General features: G+C 49.2%; 6 protein-coding genes across 6 annotated transcripts, besides 3 other annotated features; 4 read left to right on the top strand and 2 right to left on the bottom strand.

The window, feature by feature from the left end:
- Positions 1–1942: 1942 nt before the first annotated feature.
- Positions 1943–1964: a repeat region.
- Positions 1965–2356: 392 nt separating this feature from the next.
- On the bottom strand, positions 2357–4820 carry FPSE_02555 (uncharacterized protein; the record flags this gene model as incomplete). Its single annotated transcript, XM_009255674.1, has 3 exons — positions 2357–3257; positions 3322–4107; positions 4159–4820. 3 exons carry the CDS (start codon positions 4818–4820, stop codon positions 2357–2359), a joined length of 2349 nt encoding a protein of 782 aa, XP_009253949.1.
- A 270-nt stretch (positions 4821–5090) lies between these two features.
- Positions 5091–5126: a microsatellite.
- Positions 5127–7922: 2796 nt separating this feature from the next.
- FPSE_02554 (uncharacterized protein) lies at positions 7923–8429 on the top strand (the record flags this gene model as incomplete). The annotated part of the gene is made up of 1 exon (XM_009255673.1): positions 7923–8429. One exon carries the CDS (start codon positions 7923–7925, stop codon positions 8427–8429), a length of 507 nt encoding a protein of 168 aa, XP_009253948.1.
- Positions 8430–9532: 1103 nt separating this feature from the next.
- On the top strand, positions 9533–13156 carry FPSE_02553 (uncharacterized protein; the record flags this gene model as incomplete). Its single annotated transcript, XM_009255672.1, has 1 exon — positions 9533–13156. One exon carries the CDS (start codon positions 9533–9535, stop codon positions 13154–13156), a length of 3624 nt encoding a protein of 1207 aa, XP_009253947.1.
- Positions 13157–13611: 455 nt separating this feature from the next.
- FPSE_02552 (uncharacterized protein) lies at positions 13612–16048 on the bottom strand (the record flags this gene model as incomplete). The annotated part of the gene is made up of 2 exons (XM_009255671.1): positions 13612–15711; positions 15770–16048. 2 exons carry the CDS (start codon positions 16046–16048, stop codon positions 13612–13614), a joined length of 2379 nt encoding a protein of 792 aa, XP_009253946.1.
- Positions 16049–17758: 1710 nt separating this feature from the next.
- Positions 17759–18459, top strand: FPSE_02551 (uncharacterized protein; the record flags this gene model as incomplete). The annotated part of the gene is made up of 2 exons (XM_009255670.1): positions 17759–17873; positions 17948–18459. The coding sequence occupies 2 exons, from the start codon at positions 17759–17761 to the stop codon at positions 18457–18459; spliced, it is 627 nt and encodes a 208-aa protein (XP_009253945.1).
- Positions 18460–18474: 15 nt separating this feature from the next.
- Positions 18475–18501: a microsatellite.
- Positions 18502–18829: 328 nt separating this feature from the next.
- Positions 18830–20028, top strand: FPSE_02550 (uncharacterized protein; the record flags this gene model as incomplete). Its single annotated transcript, XM_009255669.1, has 4 exons — positions 18830–18837; positions 19215–19250; positions 19373–19736; positions 19846–20028. 4 exons carry the CDS (start codon positions 18830–18832, stop codon positions 20026–20028), a joined length of 591 nt encoding a protein of 196 aa, XP_009253944.1.
- Between the last annotated feature and the right edge of the window lie 1484 nt (positions 20029–21512).

Genomic DNA, 21512 nt, shown 5'->3' with positions numbered 1-21512 from the left:
CCTTGCTGATATAACCTATTCTTTCCACAGAAGGAATCTTGGAATGCAAGGGTTTATTGCGCAAATGCACCCACAGCCGGAGGACCTCCGTATCACCAAAAACATATTTCGACAGGCCTCAGCGATAATGAGAATGATCCACACTTGGAGCACTAGAACTTCAAAGGCCAAACAAAGATAACCCTTGAACCAGGCTCCGAAAGATTCATCTCTTCACCGCTTGATGTGTCCACAACCAAAAGAAAATTAAGAAGCTCGGCCAGGCGCAGAACATGCAAAGCGTGGATACAGGGGAGTCCTAGTGGTAGAGGTCCGCACGAAGGAGGTCTCCATGTCGCATAGATGCTGGCAATGGGCCGCCGAGTTGCATTGAAATGTTTCTCGCGGCTGATGCGCACTTTAGACCCTCTTTGGTTGATCCTTTCTCTCGACCTGCCGTTATCATACGACCTGTCGATTTTCGCGCGGCGTGCCAGCCGAGGGAGAACAGCAACCAATACCTCGTTTGCCTGATCTGTACTTATGAACGGGCCGCTGCAGGTTGCCTTGCTGCAAGTGGCAAGATGAGGGAACCGAAGTCATTATCTAGCTTGACACGCAGAGAAAGGCCATTGGGAGACCATTGTTGATTCTGCAACAATACCACCGCACTCACATAGCCCATGACAGGGGTAATTAGACTTACCATATCTGGCGCGAGTCGAGGCGAACCATCAAATATTACAAGAGACTTGGAGTCCGAGTGGATACCAAGGGGGCCCTCCCCTCCTCTGGCAGGGTGGAAATATCGACAGAGGGAAGGTTCTTTATAAGTTTTGACCCGCATATTGGGTACTGCGCCCGTACCTTGACGGCTAAGAGTTGCAGGTCGGCCGGTCACACGTAGGAGAGAAAAGTGACAAGAGAATCAATACGACCCAGCTCTCCAGCTTTCAGGTTTGGGCGAAAAATCGAGGATACCGTGCGATTATGCCCAAAGTGATGGCCGGACAGGCTGTCGCAAGACGGAAAACATCTCGATCATCCCACATAGGTTGGCCTTGGAGAAGTCTAGTGGCTGTTAGGACTACTAATAATGTACGGTATCAGGGGTATCCGCAGCCAGGCTTTGAGTGCGGGCCGCCAGCATGGAGTCTGTGGGGAGAGCAGCCACCTTGTCAAGCATTCGCTTCAGAAGGTCTCAACTGGATGCCACCTCGACGACGTGGTAAAGCATCACAAGGCAATCTCTTCCAGACGGATAAGCTCAGCCGCGGTGGACTTGGAGAAAAACGGGACAAAGACTCACAAGCGAGAACAGAGACACCTCGCAACCATTTTAGCTTGCTCACCAATAAAGAAAGGCCAACACGCTACGCTAGAACTGCCTACCACAAAGACAGGGGAGCCATGTTCGAGCCATAGCTTGCCGACCCAGACTCTCGGGATTTGACCAGAGAGCCGGGAAATGGTGGGTTGTTTGCTTTGGTAGTACAGTACGTACACTACATCCCGCAGAATCAAGACATCACACAGGACATTTTTTCTTGTGCAGTTATTTTGCTGTAACATGGCACTTTCTAAATATGCTTTCATCCGATACAACCTATCCTAAAAAAAGCGAGGGCGGCAATGAATGCTACCAAAATCGTGCACCAAGAGTAGTCCTTGAAAGCCTAAGGTGCTGTCGTAACGACGTCTTATTTTCAACCATCATAATGCGTATGAACCCTCGCCCAGCAAATCCAAGGCAGAACAAGAAAAAAGCAAAGACCGGAACCGCGATACTAGACTGCACTGTGCACAAACAATCAGATGGTGGCTCTTGGCCCCGCGCCGTTTGCGCACATCACATCACGGTCTGCTGGTTGCCACTGATTCCTCATGCATGTCAGCCTGGATCCTCTGGCCGCCTAGTTGCATGCACCATCGGTGTGCTCGCGCCCTTTCTAGTCTTGCTCTTCCCCCCCCCCCCCCCCCCCCCCATAAGAATGCATTGACTTCCACTGAGACAAGCATATCACATCAAGAGCATATCCCCCTCGTTGACTCAGTTCCCAATGGTGCCCTTGCCAAACACTGTCATGCACATGAACCCCAAACCAGTTAACTCCCAACGAAACATCCGAACAAACTGCTTATGTAGTAGAGGTTGATGCCGTGCAGATGTATCCTATTTACCCCTGAATGTGTAAGATTGAAATGACCCTGGCATGGACTGTAACGTCATGCGCTCAAGGGTCAGAGCAGCTACGGTATAATGTACAGCGGCGAGTCCGTGGTAGGTAACTAGCACCTGCAAGTATCACAAGACAATTGGCAGTTCATATCGTCAAAGCAAGCCAAGGCCACCGTCTGCAACCAAAGTTTGAGGCCCTCACCAGCACTCAAAAACAGGGTTCCTACTTTTGACCGCTTCGAGTCGTTCAACAATGACCTTGCGTTGGTTGCCCATCTGCCCCTCGGCTGCAGCATATCCCAGATCACCTTCGAGATCGTCCGTGTAGTGTTCAGTGTCACCGTAGTACTGCTGTGCGATAGAGTTGCTGTTATGACGAGCAGCGGCGTTAGCAAATGAATATCTCCGTTGTTGCCGCGATGTATGCTGGCGTGCGGGCTCATACATGTTGAGTGCGCGGACTGGTCCTTGGTAACTGTTCCTAACACCAGCTGGCCGAGCGGCTGGACGCTCAGTCACGTCCCCGCTATGTTGCTGCAGCCCTGTTGATGCCAGGAAATTGGTTTCACCGGACGGTTGCTCGCCTAATGATGGGACTGTCTCCTCGGTCGGAGATGAGAGCTCGAACCGACCTGGGTGAGGCATGTCTGCGGGCGCACTGGCGAGGCCAAGAAGATCCTCGATTGGAGGGTTACTAGCAGGAGCTGAGCTCGCAATGTCGGCCTCGTCCATAGATTGACGAACGTGGGGGTTGCGGCGGACTTCTGAAGACGTGTTACGCATAGGAACTGCAACAGGCACATCGACCAAATCGTCCCAGACGCAAACTCGTGCTCTGCGGGTAAGTTCAAGGGGGCCATGGTCTGGAGTCTTGAGTGTCTCAACGACATTCCAGGCCTGACCCTTCATGACGGCGACCTGCTTCGCAAACATGCGCTCCTGGAAATCACAATCCATCTGGAACACTCTCTTCAACGAGAGCACTGTTTGCGTCCACCATGAGGTAGATGTTAGTAGAGGAAGGAAGTGATCTCTTGTCTTTTGGGAGAATGGACGCCCGATAAGATCGACAGGCAGGAAAAGCCAGCCAAAGGGGAAACTTGATCAACTGTTAGTACACTCCCTGGTAATGTGTTCATGGTTTGTCAGTGCTCAATGCTTACCTTCTCCAAGCATCAGGGTGCTTCCAGGGCCATGATAACGAGTTATCGATGGCACCAACGGTGATGGCCGGCTCGTTTCCTACATGTTTTCGACTCGAAGCACTCATCGGTCGCTGTGTCTTATAAGGATATGATGCTCTCGTAGCGCGAGGGCCTTGTTGTGAGAGGTCAACAGGTCGAGGTCCCTCCTCTTCCGCGACTGGCTCCATGTTCAACTGAATGGGATCAGAAGCTATTGAGGCTTTGCCTGTCTCCCAATCGACCTTGATCATCCAGTTATCCAATCCTCGATCTGTGTTTCGCATTATGTAGTCGAGAATGACTAGTTTTTCAAGTTCCTCTCGTAACGACTCTTTGAGGTTCTCGGTCCAAATGAAATTATCAGGACCCAAGAGGTTTGCGCCTTGGGCAGCTTCTTCGTCATCGCTGTTGTAACCATCATTTGGAGTGGCATTTCCGGAAGGGCGGCAACTCTCGGTCCACCTCTTCTTCTTTTTATTCTGATTATCGTTTGTTCGGAAGCCCGACCAGTACTGATCGGGCCAAGGATGCTCTCGGAGGAAAACATTGGCGTCCTTGAACCCCTTAAGGAAAACCTGGAAACTGCCCGGTTTAGCTGGGAGAGGTGTCTTCTTGCGATGGAATTTGCGGCGATCCCAGAAGGGATAGTGGAAAGACTTGGAGGCAAGCCAAACAACATCGGTGTACGGAACGAGGTGCGTTCTTAGTTGGCAATCGAGCACATATGCAGCTGCTTCGCTGACATACGAAAGGTTAGGAATAAGACTGTAAATTTGTCAGTAATAGAGCTCAGCCAGGGGCCTGAGAAGTACACACCAAGCTCGCCCAAAACAGCATGGAAAGAGGTTTCTGTGAATCCACTTGTTCCATTTGGGATTTCCTGCGGCATAAGGCTCCTCATCTTTGGGCTTGAAAACACCCACGATCTTGCCGTCTGGATTTCGAGCAAAGTAACTACCGGAACTACCCTGTGAGATCATGCTGGGATGAACTTCTTGCCGAATAGCACTTCGAACACTCTCTACAATGGTCTCAAACTCCGCTTTTGACATGACACCCTCGTGTGGTACAGCAGTACTTTCGGCAGTTACAGGTCGGATACCCTCGGGAGGCTGAAAGACAGAATAGTGTATTTCAAGACGTTCCTCTTCGCCTTGCTGGTTCTTGCCCTTGCGCTTGAAGCGCGACGCAATCTCGTCGGCCCACCGCTCAAGCCGAGCATTGATAGCCTTTAGGTCGACGCCGGCGCTACTTCCTGAGCGGTGACGGAATTTGGGTTGAGAAGATGAGGTCAGAGACTTGGGACTGGCCATGCCAGATCGATGGCGCGGCTGCGAAACAGGGCCATATCGCGAAGCGGCTGCTGGTTGGAGAGATGCGTAGGATTGGGCGAGAGGATCCTCATCAGAGTCGTCGCTGAAGTCGTCGGCCTGCGCGAGGCGTTCATAGCCTGTTGTCGCGGGTCGCGAACGAGGCATATTGGCGATGGAAGGGATGTGATAAGGAGTAAGTTTATGATGTCGACAAAGCCATCCCACGCTATAGGGTACGTGTATTCGTGGTGTCGAGTAAGGCGGTGGATGTTTTTTTATAGTTCTTTCGGTTGAAACGCGCGTCGTTCTTAGTCGAGAGGGTCTGTAGAAAGATATGATACTAAACGGACGTAGGCAGTAGTCTGTATTCTTGGACTGGAAGAAAAGGAGTAATATAGGTAGTTAGGTAATAAAGAAGGGAGAAAGAGGAATGACAAGAAGAAGAGACTAGGAGAAGAAGAAGAAGAAGAAACACGTCAACAACAGGATATCGCGCTCTCGTTAAAAAGTGACAACCAAAAGGAAGCCGGTTGCAGGATGACGATGGTGCCAGTTTGAAGTTGTCATGCTTTCAAGCTTGTGACAGGCCAAAAAGCTTTCCTCCACTTGAGTGCAGCCTCCGCGACTTGGGACTGGGGCCACCAGGCTTGATTGGTGGATACGTACCCCTGAGTCCCCTAGTCCCCCTAAGCAAGCCCCGGAAGAGGAACTGGAAACCAGAACTAACGTTGGAAGGGGTAAAAACAACAACAACAATAGACGAACAAGGGAGGCCTATTGGCTTTGGGACTACTATTATTAGGAAATCAATTGGTTGATCTTTTCTTCTGGAACTTAACAGCTCCAGATATGAACAAATGCGGGCACGAGTTTATGCTTTTGAAATTGGCTTATTCATGCCTTTCCTCTTTTCACTCTCTAGCGCACTATCAATTGCCAGTCCTACTAAGGCAGGCCCTGTAAGTGGCCCTGGTGGTCCCCTCCCGGCCCCGACAGCTCCGGATGAGGACACGGAACAGACGGAGGTCCGGACATTCGTGTCCGCTAAGAGGAACAGACCAACCACTATTACGAGCTCTTTCTAATGGTTGGTTTAGTTCGTTGCTATCGGTCATCAAGCAAACTTTATATCATGAACAGCTTGACAATCCCATATCGCATGCTTTACAATTCCCATTCCATTTCCTGTGTGGCAGCATAAGCGGATTCTTTTTGGCTTTTCTCTTTGGTCTGTCGCCTTTTAACTTTGGGAGTAGCGTTTAGGATCATTCCGCTATGGAAGAGCGTTGGGCAACATCAGACCAAGGAGTCTCGGCCCTTTGTGTTACATCACACAGCAGATTCTGTGTCTGCAGTGCACTCGGAACAAGCCAAGGTTTAGATGCTGCTGGAAACTCTCAGACAAAGTCCACATTGTTTCCTCCCATACTTTCTTTCCCCAGATGGAAGAACAAACGGGAATGGGAATCTTCAAAGGGCGCTACGAGCTAATAACCAACCAACTCGAGACAAGACTAACAGATATTCGGTACTGGACCAGGGCTGAACCAACAAGGGTTGCATCTCAAGTGCCCTGGGCGCTAACAAAATCCTCTGATCGCGTGCAACTGTTTTGGAGGGACTCCAAATGCAGGCTGGCAGTCAAGAAATCAAGCAAGCACCCGACGCCAAAGATCCGGCACATGCATATCATTATTGTCCGGCGCAAAAGCTGCTGATGATGACGGTTACAAATCATTGAGAAGAAAATCAATTGTAGTTGTAACGTCTGTTTTCCTAATATGCATGCATGTTTCTTGACAAGTAATCAATCTTGCTGATTTACAGGGGCTTTGTGTTTCTCAAAGCTACCTTGTCTTTCAAACCATGATTTACAGGCACAAAAGACACGACGAGCACGTTTCGTGGAGGCTGATACGTTAGTTTCTGCGTCATGGCATGCATCGTCATGTTTCGTCAGCTCTAGTTTGGTTAGGATCGTCTGGAGACCAAGAGTCGTTGTCAGTCTGGGGTAGGCGTGCCGGTTTGTCGAAAGCCCAAGCCTCTTCATACCAGCTCTGGGTCTTTGGGGGCGACCTTTTCTTTTGCTAATGAACTTGTCTTGGAGGTTGTGACACGGGCAGAGCCAAGACAAAGTCAGTCATAGTTGCAGACTTCCAGTCATACTGAGGGACAGTGCAGCGTGGATGTGGCTGTCCAACGGCCCCCTCCGTGTAGCAGCGCGGGGAAGAAGAAATGTGATGGGATGCGTTGAGTTGTATTGGATGGTAGGTAGAGACCTTGACGCTGTGTGAAATGCTGCTATTCAAGGTTCGATCCTGTGTTGAGAGGCTAAGGAAACAGAGTTCAGCGCCGGCAGAGAGCCGATCACTTTGCCTTTCCATGACGGATATCGTCTGTACAGTATTATCTTTTATCTGTGTTGGTTGATGATAGCATGGATGATATTGAGTGGTAGTGACAGCAACAGATAAACAACCACATCCAGGGGATCAATCAACGCAAGGTATATCTGTCCAATAGCTAAGCCAGCGACCTGGTAAAGGTGGACAGAATATGAGCAGTGACCATGCCATCCATCGTCTGATTGATTCAACAAACATGAGATGAGACGCTTCAAATAAAACAAAAAACTGCCTAGGACTGCTGCTTCTAGAGGCAATGGAAGGCATGGATCGATCCATGTCGAACAGGCATGGTCCCCATCTCTTCCCCCCGGGATGTCAATGCCGCACACGCACCCCTCCACTAACTTCCCACCTGGAACTAGGTAGCCTAGCATCCACCAGGTATTCTACACCTCCACCATCTCCCTGTAAGGTCACCTAGTCTCTCCTCAGTTTCTCCCTTCAAGGTTTCAATCCCTTGGCCTACTGCCGTATCCATTCCCAGTTGTTTTGTTCCCCTTTTTTGTTTGACTTTTTGTCCTTTGTCTTTCCATGCCTACCTATTTATATAAATGCCGAGCGAAGCCCTCCACTTGCTCGTCCTCTTGGAAAACTGCAAACCAAGGAAAATACCTGAGCTATCTTGAACTTATATGCTACGGTACCATTGCCACGTTTACTACCCAGCCGTTGCTCAAGTGATCCCAGATCCCAAAAGGTTCCTTGCTATCGGCTCGTTTAAATCTCTTGCCTGCCTACCGTTCATTTTATTATTGTTGCTCTTCTCTGTCCTGACTATAAAATACTTGCTTGCGGTTTCACAACCATCCATCATACCTACCTTTCTCTTCTTAGTCCTGCCATACAACGAAAGCACGACATGACTGCTCGAGTCGCACCTGGCTCCTCATCCTACACAGAGCCATCTACTACCATGTCTCCAACTGCCGACCACGATGTCCTCCGAGGCCGCAAGAGAGAGCGAAGCATGACCCGCGGCAGCGTCCGCACATTCAGAGCCGCACCAGCAGACGAGTCGAGCAACCTCCGAGGCCGCTCTCGTCGGCGCGCCGCTTCTCCAGCTCTCAGCTACACATCTCGACCATCCTCTCCCAGGAGAGTACCTTCTCCAACTCGACGCCGTCTGCTTCATGCCCGTCTTCGAAGAGAGCACTGCCCTTCTCGTGTTGCGTCCCCCATTGAGCAACAGCTCCAGCAGCAGCACCGACCCGTTCGTCGAAGGCAGCGAACCCGAAGCCAGAGCCGGGGTCCTCGGTTGGAGATGGAGCTCGGCTCCCAGCAGCACACCGATGGCTTTTCTGGACTGCGGAACGAGGTCCGAGCCTCGTCGTCTGACACGGTTGACGAAGCCAAGTCGGATGCTTGATTAAAACCGATAATACGCCTACTTTGGACGCCCATGTTCCACTTTGGATTTCGGCACCACCCTTTCCTTGCCCCATGATCAGATGTATGAAGACGAAAACCGGAAACCAGACCGATACCCATATACCTAATCCCTGTTGTACGATGACTGGATGTCTATTTGTTTGCTTATTTCCTTTTATGTTGCGTTGAGAGCTGGTTATCTCGCATTACAAGATTGTGTTATGATATTGAATTGGTTGCATATGGAGTTTTCATTTGTTATCAAGAAATTGAGATCTCTTGACTTTGATTTACTTTTCTTTTCTTCACGTATCTAACTATCTATGAATAAGATGGTGTTGGGAAGAATTGGATGAGATATTCTACCATGTACGACGCGGTTTAAAGAGAAAGAGATATATACCCTGATATTTCATCCAATTAAACAAATTGATGAATTGTTCGAATTTGATTCCATGTAGAGAGTTTATTTTAATTTTATGATCCCTTTGATGTCCGTGTGACTACTAAGGCAAATACACCAGCTCATGAAACAGCTTTGTTCAACTACTGTACGAAGATAGTAATGGTTCATGGTCGCAGCTTAGATTTTTCACTAATTATCGAAAACACATGCTCATTTTTACTACCAAGTGCCTCCTTAGTAAAGGAATTGACCGCTTTTGCAAAATTGACCAGGAAATTTGTAGGCAAAAATCGATGATGTTGGGAACATGAGGCGAAACGGTCGGCTCCGCTGTATCGTCTCAATTGGAGCTCTATGATTGGTCAGATACTACCCTAAGCACTTTTTGATAGTGGACTGATGTTAACGACATCCATGTCTGTTAGAGGATCCAGTCCGACTTTAACTTTTTTTTCTGGTTTACCATATGGACTGAAGCGTTTGATATCTCGAGGTATTCCTGTATTCTTTTGAATACCCTCTATATATTTTTACGGCTTTTTCTTCTGTGAGATCTTGCGCTCATTTATTTTCCAATCGACATTCCCTGCAGTTCGATCTGCATCCGTTGATCTCGACTCTGTCTGCTTGCCACAAAGCATGTCTATTTGCACTATCGACTTTACAGCCTAATTCGGACTCGTTGCCTTTTACGAATGATTGAACGAACAATCGCGGCTTTGGAGTCGCGCAGTCTGCATCGAATAATCCACAAGTCCTCGAATCCATCTCGAAAGTTACACGCAGGGTTCTGGCAGCATGGCGCCGCCGCTCTTGACCTCTCCGGCTCTTTACCGGGCTCAATAAGAGCCGTCGACGCTGCGACTCCAGAGCCGGAAACAAAACAGCTCCAGGCGAATTTGTTTGCCTCGGTCTTGATGCTCGACTTCTTATATCCGACCTCGACTTTACCTCCCCTTCGCTGCGTATACCATGGCCTACCCAATCCTCAACATGCGCAGCGAACAGCAATCGTTCCTAGTAGGCGAGCTTACTCTTCGATAACACCTCCACCTTCAAATGAGGAAGAGGACGCAACAGATCGAGACGTTTCGCCCGGCAGTGACTCAAAACCTCATGAGCTACAACCCGAGGAGGGCACGAATATACAAATTGGGACGGAGACCATGATGCCAAGCAAAGGTCAAACAAGCTTGGAATTACTCAAGAGAATCATGACTACAAAAGGCCGCCACTTTCAGCAAGCTTGGGACCTGTACTCTGGGTTGGAAACTCATGAACGACGTGCTGTGCGCAGTTCCCTGGTCAGCTATCTCTCTCAATCCCACAGCATTGTCGAGACAGGACGGGCCCTCTCTATCTTTCGCCAAGTACCCGTGGAAGAGTGGAGCAATAATCTACTGTCTTCAGGAATCCTCCTCCTTTTGCGATCCGGGGACCTGCCAGCGGCTGTGGAGGCTTTCAAAACAGGACTGACGAGTAATAGAAGGTTGAGCAGTGGTGTCGAGTTTCTGATGGCCGACACCATTAATTCCAAGAATTGGTCAGTAGCTCTGGATGTTTGGGCTTCATATTACAAAGGCGAGGTCACAAAGACTCGACCGAATCTAGAACGATTGCAACAGCTTGGGAGTCTTGCTCAAAAGGGAGACCTCTACTTTGACTTCAGAGCTTACCTGGTTGGCGAAGGTAAAGATCAACACAAAGAAATCCAGAACGACATGGTTGCCAAGAGAGCTCTCTCTGCTCTAAGGAGATTTTTTGCCATTTTGGCGCTGCGAGAACCATGCCCGCCGGCTCAAGCAAGTATCATTCTCGAAGCTCTTCGCGACAACAATGAATACAACACATATCTCAATACCATGTTTAATCGCTGGTATGATAAATTGGAAGACCGATCCACCATGGAACAGCTTCCCGCCATCTACCAGAAGCAACGGGAATTGCCAAATGCATCGCCTGCTATGCCTGTGTATCGTGGCATGTTCAAGGTAAACTTTCCAAATAATAGAGCTAGACTGGAAGAATTGCACCATGACTGGGTCCGATTCAAAGGCGGCTTGAACCAATGGGGCTACGAAAAGTTTCTCAAGTACTACGCATCAAGAGGCGACGTGCCATCGGTTAAGAAGCTCTGGGATCAGTTCATAAAAGAGTACCCAGAGCTACTTAGGGAGTCCCGAGGATTCAACAGTCTGATCAACGTACATGCTCAAGTAGGAGACGTTGAGGGTGTCAAGGAAGTGCTCGGCACAATGGTCGACCGGTATAACGTCCAGCCGGATCTCGACAACTGGAACATGCTGCTCAAGGCCTACATGCGAACCAATGACTATGACGGTGTTTTGGATCTGTTCGATCAAATCTCAAGTCAACACGAGCCAGACTCGTACACGTATGCCCATGTTATGGCAATGAGCTCCAAGAAGGGCGATCTGGATACAACTCTGGAGTACTTTACTAAATCTCAGCAAGCTGGTGTGCCTATCACAAGGGAAATGGGGCTGGCCTTGGTAGTGGCATACGGTCGAAATGGTCAACTTCTTGAGGCGGAAAGCTTGTGTATCGAAATGACCCACCGCAAGATTGCTTCCCAAGCCATCTGGAACCAGCTACTTAACTTCAACGGCGTTGAGGGAAAGATTGACAAGGTGTATGAATTACTCCGACGCATGAGAGAACTTGGCGTTGAATGGGACGACCAGACCTATCAATTTCTCCTTCAAGCGCTTGTCAGGGTCAACCGGATTCATCCTGCCTACAACCTCTTGAAGCGTGCTGTCGATGAACGCTTGTTTCTGGTCACTCCAGAGCATTATGCCATCGTCATGGCTACAGGCGCGCGCCTCGGGGAAGCGCAGCTCGTGGAAAATCTCTTCCATCAACTTAAGAAATCAGAGCTGCCTGTAACTTTCAACGCTTTGGTTGCTCTAGTCACTTCTGCTGCCAACAAGAAGCCTGGCGCTGATAGAACGAGGGGTTTGGCAAACGAATTCGTCGAATACTTCCGCCAGGCGGCCGAGGCAGCCCAGTCTGGCAAAGCTCCTTCTGAAGACTTCGCAGATGCAAGCAACGTCGCGAGCCTCAAGCTTTCAACTCCCGAAATCGGTCGAGCAATTGCTCTGCTTGTCGAACTTCGAGAATTTGGCTCGATTGAAGAGCTGATGGGCTTGTTTGTCCAGATCTTCCCTCAGTATCAGACCGGCCAGCAGTTCCCGCCTGAAATAATGTCGGCTTTGATGCATGCGCATTACGCGGACGAAAATTATGACAAGGTCCTCGAACTCTGGGAGAAGACATGGCAAGATGTCTACAAGTCTAGCCGGAAACGTTCAGGCGATGGTATTGCTGGTGGTACCGAATACGATTTGTGCCGTGTCGTGGACGTAATGGCAAGGGCATATGCGGAGAAGGAAGATGGAAAAGGCTTGAGCGATACTATCGACAAGGTCATTGCAGCAGGCTTCAAGCTCACTCGGCAAAACTGGGTAATCATCATTCGCAACCTTTCCGAGCTGGGCAGATGGGAGCGCGCCATGTACTGGTGCGAAACACTCCTAATGCCTGGTTGGGATGGCTGGGCCTACAAACGTGACATCCCAGCCAAGAGGCGAAACACCCGATTGTTGTCGCCACCCCATAAACTCGTCTTGCGTCTGCAGCAAAAATGGCTGGAGATGCGCAAGATGGCGGCCTGGTCTCCAGATGTCTCCCGTCTCCTCTCTACAGTGGAGGAGAAGTATCCCCGTCTGCACCATGCCTTCACCACCTCGGAGATCGAATCTATGCCTACAACGTACTCTGTCAACGGCAAAGAGATTTCAGCTGGCGAGCTCGACGGTGTACTGCAGGGTCTGCCTTACCAGTCGCTACTGAAGGTCAAGGAGAGCCTGAAGCGAGATCTAGAAAAGCAAAGGAAGGTCGAGAGAAGCTTGGGAACCCCCAAAGAAACTGTGGACAAGGCAGAGTGGAAGAAAATGCTGCACGACAAGGTCCACCGATACTCCAAAATGTGGTTCTCTGCGCGCAAGAAGGCCTACGATGAGCAGTTGACAAACCTACGTGGATTCGATTCCACGGGAGCTGTCATCAGCATCGAGGCCAAAGAGATGGGGCAAGAGGACGCAGACCATCGGGCAACTCGCGAGCAATTCGCTTACTGGAACGAGTTCTGGGATCGTTATGACCAGCGCAGGCATGGCTATGTGCCGAAGCAGCCGACCCGTCCTTCAGGATACCACAGAAAGAATCCATTGGAAGCGCAAAAGATTCGAGAGTGGCGAAATAACCGCAATGGACGGAACACTTATGATAACTGAGGATGTACACTACTATACTACTTATGTATAAGCAACTTGTATGATATATGTTAAATTATGGCTCAACTACTCTGCAATCTTGTCTCAAAAGAAAGGCCTTGTGGTTTCGATGTCCGAGAAAGTATGCAATCTCTGGAATTCAAGGGCTTCGTGTTTGTTGTAGAACTTCAATTGCCTATTTACATCTCGGTTATTGGCTACATAGTACCCAGCCTGGTATAAAGATACTCCAAACACCATGAGAACACTTCAACTCATTATCCAATCCCAAATAATGTGTTCGGTCCAGCCTGACAACTACCAATAACGCCATTCAGAGCAGTCAATGCTCTGGTCTATATCCCAAAATGAAAATATCAAACAGTGTAAAAATAGCACCGTGCCGTGACGGTGTTTATGTGCAGTAAAGCATGTTGAACCATGCCGTGATTGGTGAAATGTGTAACAGCTTTTGTCTAGGGAGACATATCATCCTGACGAGGTGTTTCTGGGGGCGAAGGCTGCTTGACCCCTAGTGAACGCAGGCGCTGCGAGAGCAAGCCCTCTGCACCACTAATTGAGCCCGGTCTATTGAGAGCAAAGGCATTACCGCCGTATCCCGGCTCACCTTTGTTGAGTTTCTCATAGAGGGTGTGTCCCGCTGACTGATCATTGCTTGAATCCTTGGTCGAAGGACGGCTACTTTGAGACTCGCCGGGAAAACGAGAATCGTTGCCAAGAGCAGCAGTAGTGTTTGTGCTATTGCTGACATCGCTGCTCGAACGAGCATGGCCAGGAAGATAGAAGGGGATAGGATCCACAGGCAGAGTGTTGCCTCCAGCAGAACCTCCAGAAGGAGAATCGTTGGTGCGGAACATGTTGTCCATGGCATCAAAATTGTGAGATGAACCTGTTAAGAAGCCCACGCTTCGTCTGCGCGAAGCCTTGTCCGCGGCCAGCATAGCAGCAGGGCCAGACTGCGTAGGCAATGGCGGATGCATCACGCGAATAGGTTTATAAGGGGTATATCGAGGTTCTGGCCACGTTGTCTCGTTTCTGAGTTTCTCCTTGCCATCAGGGACGCGGTTTGCAAAGACAATCCGGATGCTCTTGTAAAGGTAATATCGGCCTTTAGCAGGACAGCAAATGTGCAGGTGAGCCAAATATCTTAGAATAGGACGGTCATCAGTGTTTGCCTCGGCGGTGGTAGGGGCGTGGTCGATGATGGGTCCGGCTGAGTAGCTGCGCTGACGCACGAACGTCTTTGTTCCTGGCTCCATGCCTGTCAGATCATAGGGGACTAGGAATAGCTTGACAGCAGTCTTGTTCGGATTTTTGATGATGATCTGAATTTGTCCCTTCTCTGGAATCCGATAGCTTCCACCGGGAGGGGCTTTTGCAGATCCCGATCCGGACCGGCGACTGGCTCGAGAGTTTCGGCGTGAAAGATTCTCAGAAGCTTGATTCTCGAGGCCAATATCCATCATGTCTTCGGCGGGCCGTCTTTCAGCATAACGGCTCTGCGCCTTCTTCTTTGCCCGATGATCATCATCTGGGTTGGAAAGCCCATTCTCAAGGTCGATTTGTCCGACATACGGGCTCGGGCCATCATCCGAATTGGAACGCCCATGTGACGTGCTGCTGTAGCTGTAGTATACAGCGGGAAATGAGAGACTGACGTGTGGTGGGCACTTCAAACTAGACTTGCATTTGCCCTTGCCCAGAACGCCGATTTGTGCGACAAAATCCAGCGGCTTAGAAGGTGTCGTAGACATGCGGCCTCGGAGAATACTCTCTTCATAAGAGCCTACCATGGATGCATGCTGCAGTGGCGATGCCTCTGCTGCTACGGATGACCTGCGCGGTCGAAAAAGTGCTGGTGTTGGCGGTGATGCGCCAGGTTGCATGAAACTTGGAGTCGAAGTCAATGATCTTCGAGGTTGGTGTGCTTGATATGGAAATGCTTCCCGTCGATACGAAGACACACGTTGAGGTAGCGAGTATCTCGGCGAAGGAGACATCCATGGTGACGAAGCTGTAGACCTTGGCGTGTGGTGACCCGCTCCAACGTATCCAGCGAAACTAAATGGATCTCTTGGCAGAGACATGTCGTGCTCTTCAGAGCTCTGGGCTTGTACCAGAGGACTGGTAGGCGGCTTGTATATGAAGCTGGAGGACAAAGATGAAGATAGAGGCGAGTTGGTTGATCGGAAACTCTCGGCACTTGCTGAAAAGGGAACTCCTTTGTCGTGCTGAAATGGCGCGAAATGTCGAGGGGGGGAAGTTGCGATCCATGGAGTCTCTGCTGGTGCAGGATATCGACCATTGTGCGCTTTAGCGACTGGTGTAGTATGGTCCTTGGCTACTGCTTCTTCCTCAGAGAAGTTACCGCTGTGTAGTGCCGATCTCGGTCTTTCAATACTGAGGCCATCGCGCAATCTGTTGTCGAAATCGGAGTAGGAATCGGTCTTCTCGGGCGTTATTTGGGCTGGCGCAAGCAACGTTGAAGGCTCGGTGGGTGTCTGAGGGTGCTTTGTCTCGATATCGGAAGTTTGGTGCTGGATGACAGACTCAAGCTACAAACAAAGAGTTAGCAAAGAAGACTTGGGTACAAAACTTAAAATCCCAACGTACATGTCGATTTGGGATATTTATGGGAGGAGATTGTGCTCTCTTGAGTCTTTCGATTAGCGAAGCTCGGTCTGATATCGCGTTCTCAGCACCCTCGACTTCCTGGGGGGTTTTGGATCGTGGAGGACTGTCTGGAACGAGCCCTTCGCATAGTTCAGTACGGATGCTTTCTTCTGAAAGGCGCCTCAGTCCAGAAGAAGGTAGGTTGACTGGGGATGGCTCGACATGTTCGGGTTCAGGCTCAGGTTCGTGATTGTCTAAATCGGTTTGGAAGATAGGCATGACGGCGATATTTGGAAGCTGTAACAGCAGCCGTGTAGTTTCTGAACAGGATCTGTCATGAACACGCGAGGGGGGGAAAGTCAGAAGGTGGTGGTTTTTACAAGATAATTGTCATTAATGTAGGCGTTGGTTGCCGATATTGAGGCTGGGGTGCCTTGCAGATCAGATCAAATCAATTATTGTACTGTAAGAGCTGGCCAGGATGTTGAAGCTGGTACGGCAAAGTTGGACGAAGTGGATATGATAGATATATCATGCCATGCAAGCCATACATGAAGAAATGTCTAGCACGGCGTGGGTCAACAAGGTGGTCGAGAAGAAGCGAATCTCAATATGGGGAATCTGGGATCGTGGGACGTCATCCGCCGATATGACGACAGTTAGAAACAACGACGATGGAGAAGAGTCTGGATTGGAGTCGGTCCCGTCTTTCCCAGGAGAGACCAAAAGAGTGCAATGAGGACAAAGAAGTACGATGAGAGAGAGAGAAATAAAGCTGTATTAGAGTAGAAGCAGGAAATGATCACGCGATTCGCAGTTGGTCATGTTAAAAGATTGCTAAGGTGAGTTGTAAGAGGAAGGGACGCGGGCAGAAACGGCAGGGTCCAGTAAACGATACGACAGGACGTTAATACGGCCCATCACCAACTGGGGCCGATGGCGGTGAATCGGCGTGTATCATTCCCTTACAATACCAGTCTAGGTGCTGTAGCTACCCGTCTAGAGCTGGACGGCGAGTTTAGATAGAGGCAGCCTATGGACACCTTGAAGAGTAGGACTCATACGTCCGACCTGATGATGATGGTTGGTATTCTCATTGTCTTCAACATCAAAGACTCACTGTGCATTCTGCATTCCCTTCCCTGCATGACTTGACATTACAGTACATACAGTCATGAGGTGGAGTCAACATCCCTGGCCCCAGATATGCCACGACCTACTAATGACGCTTCTGGTTTGGTCCAGGATGAAGCATCTCAGTGAACTCCATTTTGCGACTCACAAGACACGGCAAAAGAGGAAACTTTTTACAGCGCTAATGCTAGAGACCAAGTCCCTTGCGGATACCTGACGATTAGCGCGGTTGAGAATGAACCCTGATATACGGATACAGCGGGCGGGCATTTTGCTTCTGCTGTGCCGTGCTGTGTGTGATGCAGTCTTGACGTGTAAGTTGAGCGGGCAATAAGACAGCCAAAGAAGCAAGCTGAACCAGGGACAGCCAATAAATAACGATAATGGCACGGATACTGTGCCCCCGTTAAGCATCAACAGCTGTTCAACTACAGACGGACCTTTGTTTGTGTGACATGGCAATGCATCCTCAACCCGAAAGAGTTGCACCGGCAGTTTCTCAAACAGCCCGACTCAACCGACTTAACTTCTCAACACAATTGAAGAGCACATAGAGTACAGTGAGGTGCTGAACTGAATCTAGGTTGACAGAATGAATACCTGTTAATAGCGACCGAATTGACCAGATTGATGCTTCTGTCTTAAACAGTCTGGGGCTGGAAAAGATTACAGCGTAACTCCACTATAATTGCCGTCCGTCCAGGTACTGTTGGTCGGCGCATGCAAGGTGAAGCAAACTCCAACTTACATTGGATGCTCACCGAGGATAAAGTGGGCCCATAAGTTCCTTCCTATAGAATTCTCATCAACAACAGTTACATCTCTCATAGAGAACTCACAAAACCATACCCAAACATGGCTGCTAAACATCAAAACGAGGGCGCTGATGCCGCTTCAGAAGCCAAGAAGCCTAAGCATGGCTTCAGAGTCGGTCCAGAGAATTTACCAGACGGTCCTTGGCGAAGAAAAGGTTTGTCGCATTGTCCTATTTTTCACTCTGGGAAAATTTTCATTCAGGTCGCATACTCACACTTTATCGCACAGTTACCAAAGTCAAGAAGGAGTTGATTCACAAGGCAAAGGTCAAGAAGGCTTATGCGAAGATCAAGGCCCGTGAACAAGAAAATGCGCAACCGGCAAAGACAAGTGAGCCAGCTCATGATGAGGCTCCAGCAGAGGGCGCCGGCGAGGACGAGCAACCGGAAGAGGAGGGCGAGAAGATGCACCCCACGCGACATCTCATGTTGGCAGACGAGGGAAAGGCCCAAGAGAACTCAGTCGGTGAACCCAGTAGTGATGGCAACAGACGGCGCACTCGACGACCTGGCTACTACGAAAAGCAACTTGGCAAGGCGGCACAACTTCGCCAGGAACAAGAGGCGCGGCAAGCTGAGTTTCAGCGCAGACGCGAAGAGCGCGAGCAAAAGATGGCCGACAGAGACCGGTACAAGAAGGCCATGGCCAAGACTCGGGATCGTAATGGCAACAAGAAACTTGGCAGGGAGAGTTCGTTACTACTCGACAAGGTCAGAAAGATGGTTGCTGAGAAGAAGTAAAGAGACCGAGCGACATGGTTTGGTCTGATTTGGTTTGGCTTGCGCATGAAAGAGAATGAGAGGGCGTTCGAGAGATTTGTTATTGGGTTAGACAAAAGTTGACACACAAGTTTGATACCAAACGGCCGCTATAATCACATCAATTCAAGGCCAGATGATTATTTGAGTTCACACTGTCCATGATCATCGTGATATGAGACGTGTCGGTGGCAGCAATTGTCACAAAATCTGTGCTCATGAGAATAAATATCTGTAAGCGCCACGACAAGTCTGAGATCTCGTTTCAAGATGCTTCATATGAGGCGTTTGCATTCGCCATATTCGTTTTAGTTTGAGTAGTTTGTATCGACTCGGTACACTCTGTGACAGCATGCTCATGTAAGTCTAATTGGGACGAAGCCCTTCCTTCACTTGACGTCTGACACTCGCCAGCTCATATGAACTGCCATTTGGAGACAAACCGAGGCACTTCAACTAAAACCTACTAGGTGTTAGATCTGGGTTTAATCTACTCAGCCGCCCAGCATCTACTGCCATGGTTTCAACAAGTACTAGCTTGCGAGAATCCAAAACCTAAACATATTGTGCACCGATAGCCGTTAATCGAGACATGTATTGTTATCTCTATCAGGCACTCTATTGGGGAATTTACTACGGGCATGGGGTTTTAGGATAAAAAGCTTGTTAGGTTTAGTGCATATAAAAGTGATCATATACCTGCCACCACTTAACACCACTGTTAAGCTTGGCTGCAGGTGTTATATCCACGAGATCCAAATTGACGATCCAGTGTAAGTTGCAGGCGCGCTTGCTCGTGGCAGATCAGGGGAGCAAGACATGAAGGGCTGATACTTGTCAGACTGCCGCTGGCTGGAAAACCCAAACATGAAACTTGGTGACATCGGCTCAACAGCCTTAAGAGGTCAGATGTTATATCGATCGGCGTCCCAGACTCATCCACAATTGGGAAAATAGCCGCATCGGGATATAGTAACGGGAAAGAAACGAAGAAAAGAAGAGCACCATACTTTATGGAAAGACAACTTGAAACAGGCAAGAGTGATGTAGTTGGGGTTTCAAGATATGCCTCGCTGGCTGCCAAAGGAAGTGATCACCTCAGTGTAATGAGAAAGATCAAGCCGGACGTGCCGCGATCATCTAGCTTAGCGAGCACGTCTACAACGAACAAGGCTGTGTACAGCATCGTGATGGTTGCAAGAGATACGAGCTCACTAGCCAAGTGTGATATTTGGTTTGACTATAAGCTGACACAGGCAGTGAGTAATAGTGACACTTGACATTTGACAAGGAAGTGCAGTTAATGTCAGCCCGCAGATTGGTTTCCAAAGTGCTACTCTGCACATAAAACGTGCTGACAAGTTAAAGATCAGACCGTTTGATGCTCATATTCGAGGGAAATTGAAGTTCCAGGGACGTGGTCGTGACAAGCTCCAGTGGAAGCCATCGGGACCCCTGCTTTCGAAACCGATCCATGCAGCCATGCCCACCGGACTATGCCCCTTTCTCACACTTGCATTGAATATCTTTTCAGGGTCGTTGGTTTCATGATGGCTGAACCATCGGCCAACTTGAGCAAGAGGAAATACGCAGTGAATTTTAGAGTAGAGATCATCCGATCCTGAGTTTGGGTTACTTTTCAAATGGAGAGAGAAAGACTTTATAAACAAGGTACTATTCTACTTGCATAATGCCTTACCAACACTCTGATGTTAGTTATACGGTGTTCTGCCGAAGCAAGGGACAAGATCCTCTGTGTCTATCCATCCACGTTTCATGATGTGCGTTTCGTCAATGCATTGTGAGTCCAGCCCAGGTCCGCAAAATGTACGTATAGAAAGAAGTCCAACCAATTTGTCTGAAACAGCGGAACTTGAGGCACACAATACGTACAACTTTTTTCTTTTGTCCCCCGTCTGTGCCGGTAGCTTACCGACTTTTTGATTTTCCATGCATCTCTTTGCTTTTGCTTTTTGCTCGTCGTTGATCTTCAATTAGGAATTAAAAAGCAATGCGTTTGGAGACATGCATATGCACTGAACCTAATTTATATGGCTGCTTGCATTTGGTTCCATCGTGTTAGGCGGGTATCCGTCTTGGATAAGAGTTTGTACAACTGTAGAGTACTGGATGGTAGGTTAGTCGGTACCAATTGACAATTGATGGCTCCAAAGCTCTCCTGGGAGGTTGGTTTGCCACTGAGCCAGTCTGCATTGGACTTCATTCCTTTGCATTCATGGTCCCATACCCAACCTCCAAGTCCCCATCCCTTTCTTTGACAAACCCTAGAAACACTGCTGCAATGGCAACGTTCATTGAGTTTTGCATCTCTGCAAAAGCAATGTTTCGTTAGTGATCTTATCCCCCTCCAGCCGCGGGGGTCTAAGCTGCCATCGGATCGACGCTGCAAAGAAGAAGCTCGATCCCCCTCCATCTCTAAGTACTGTGCCTGTCCGTGACCCGGCCGCGGCCGCCACAAGCGCCTCTTTTGCTGCATTGCATTATATTGCATTGCCTGTTCCTGTTCTTCCAACATGAACCTCAATAATTGTGCCTTTCTTTGATCAAAGCTTGACTTGACCTGGTGTATCTTGTGCGTCCCCCATGCTGCAGCCTCTACTCAAGGTTGCCCCTTTGACTTTGCATCTAGTGGCATGCGCTAGCCAGGCGTCGGGTTTGACTGTTTCTTTTAAGTGCATTGTTAGTCTCAGGACCGTCTCTTTGATGGAAGTGGGAAGGAGATTGATTGTAGGATCAGCTACCATGATAGGTTTAAGCGTGCAAGATTGTTAATCAAAGCTATACCCAGCTCTCTGTTGTTATATCGCCCGTCAGTCTAGAAGACAGTTGATGAACATTTACTCTTAGCAGCAACGTGGCATCTTGGCAGAAATTACCGTCTTGACTCAGTTCTCGTTCAACTTTATTTATGTCGACAGCTTCATAGTCTATGAATAATCATGCAGCGCCCCCTTATGCAGCGCAGCTCGGCTCAGCTCAAGGTTTCCCTAGCCACCTAGACTATGCCGTAGCAA

This window comes from Fusarium pseudograminearum, chromosome 3 (genome assembly GCF_000303195.2).
Source record: "Fusarium pseudograminearum CS3096 chromosome 3, whole genome shotgun sequence".
NCBI classification, from domain to species: Eukaryota; Fungi; Ascomycota; class Sordariomycetes; order Hypocreales; family Nectriaceae; genus Fusarium; species Fusarium pseudograminearum.
Note: the sequence above shows the minus strand (reverse complement) of the source record. Positions and strands in the feature narration are given on the sequence as shown.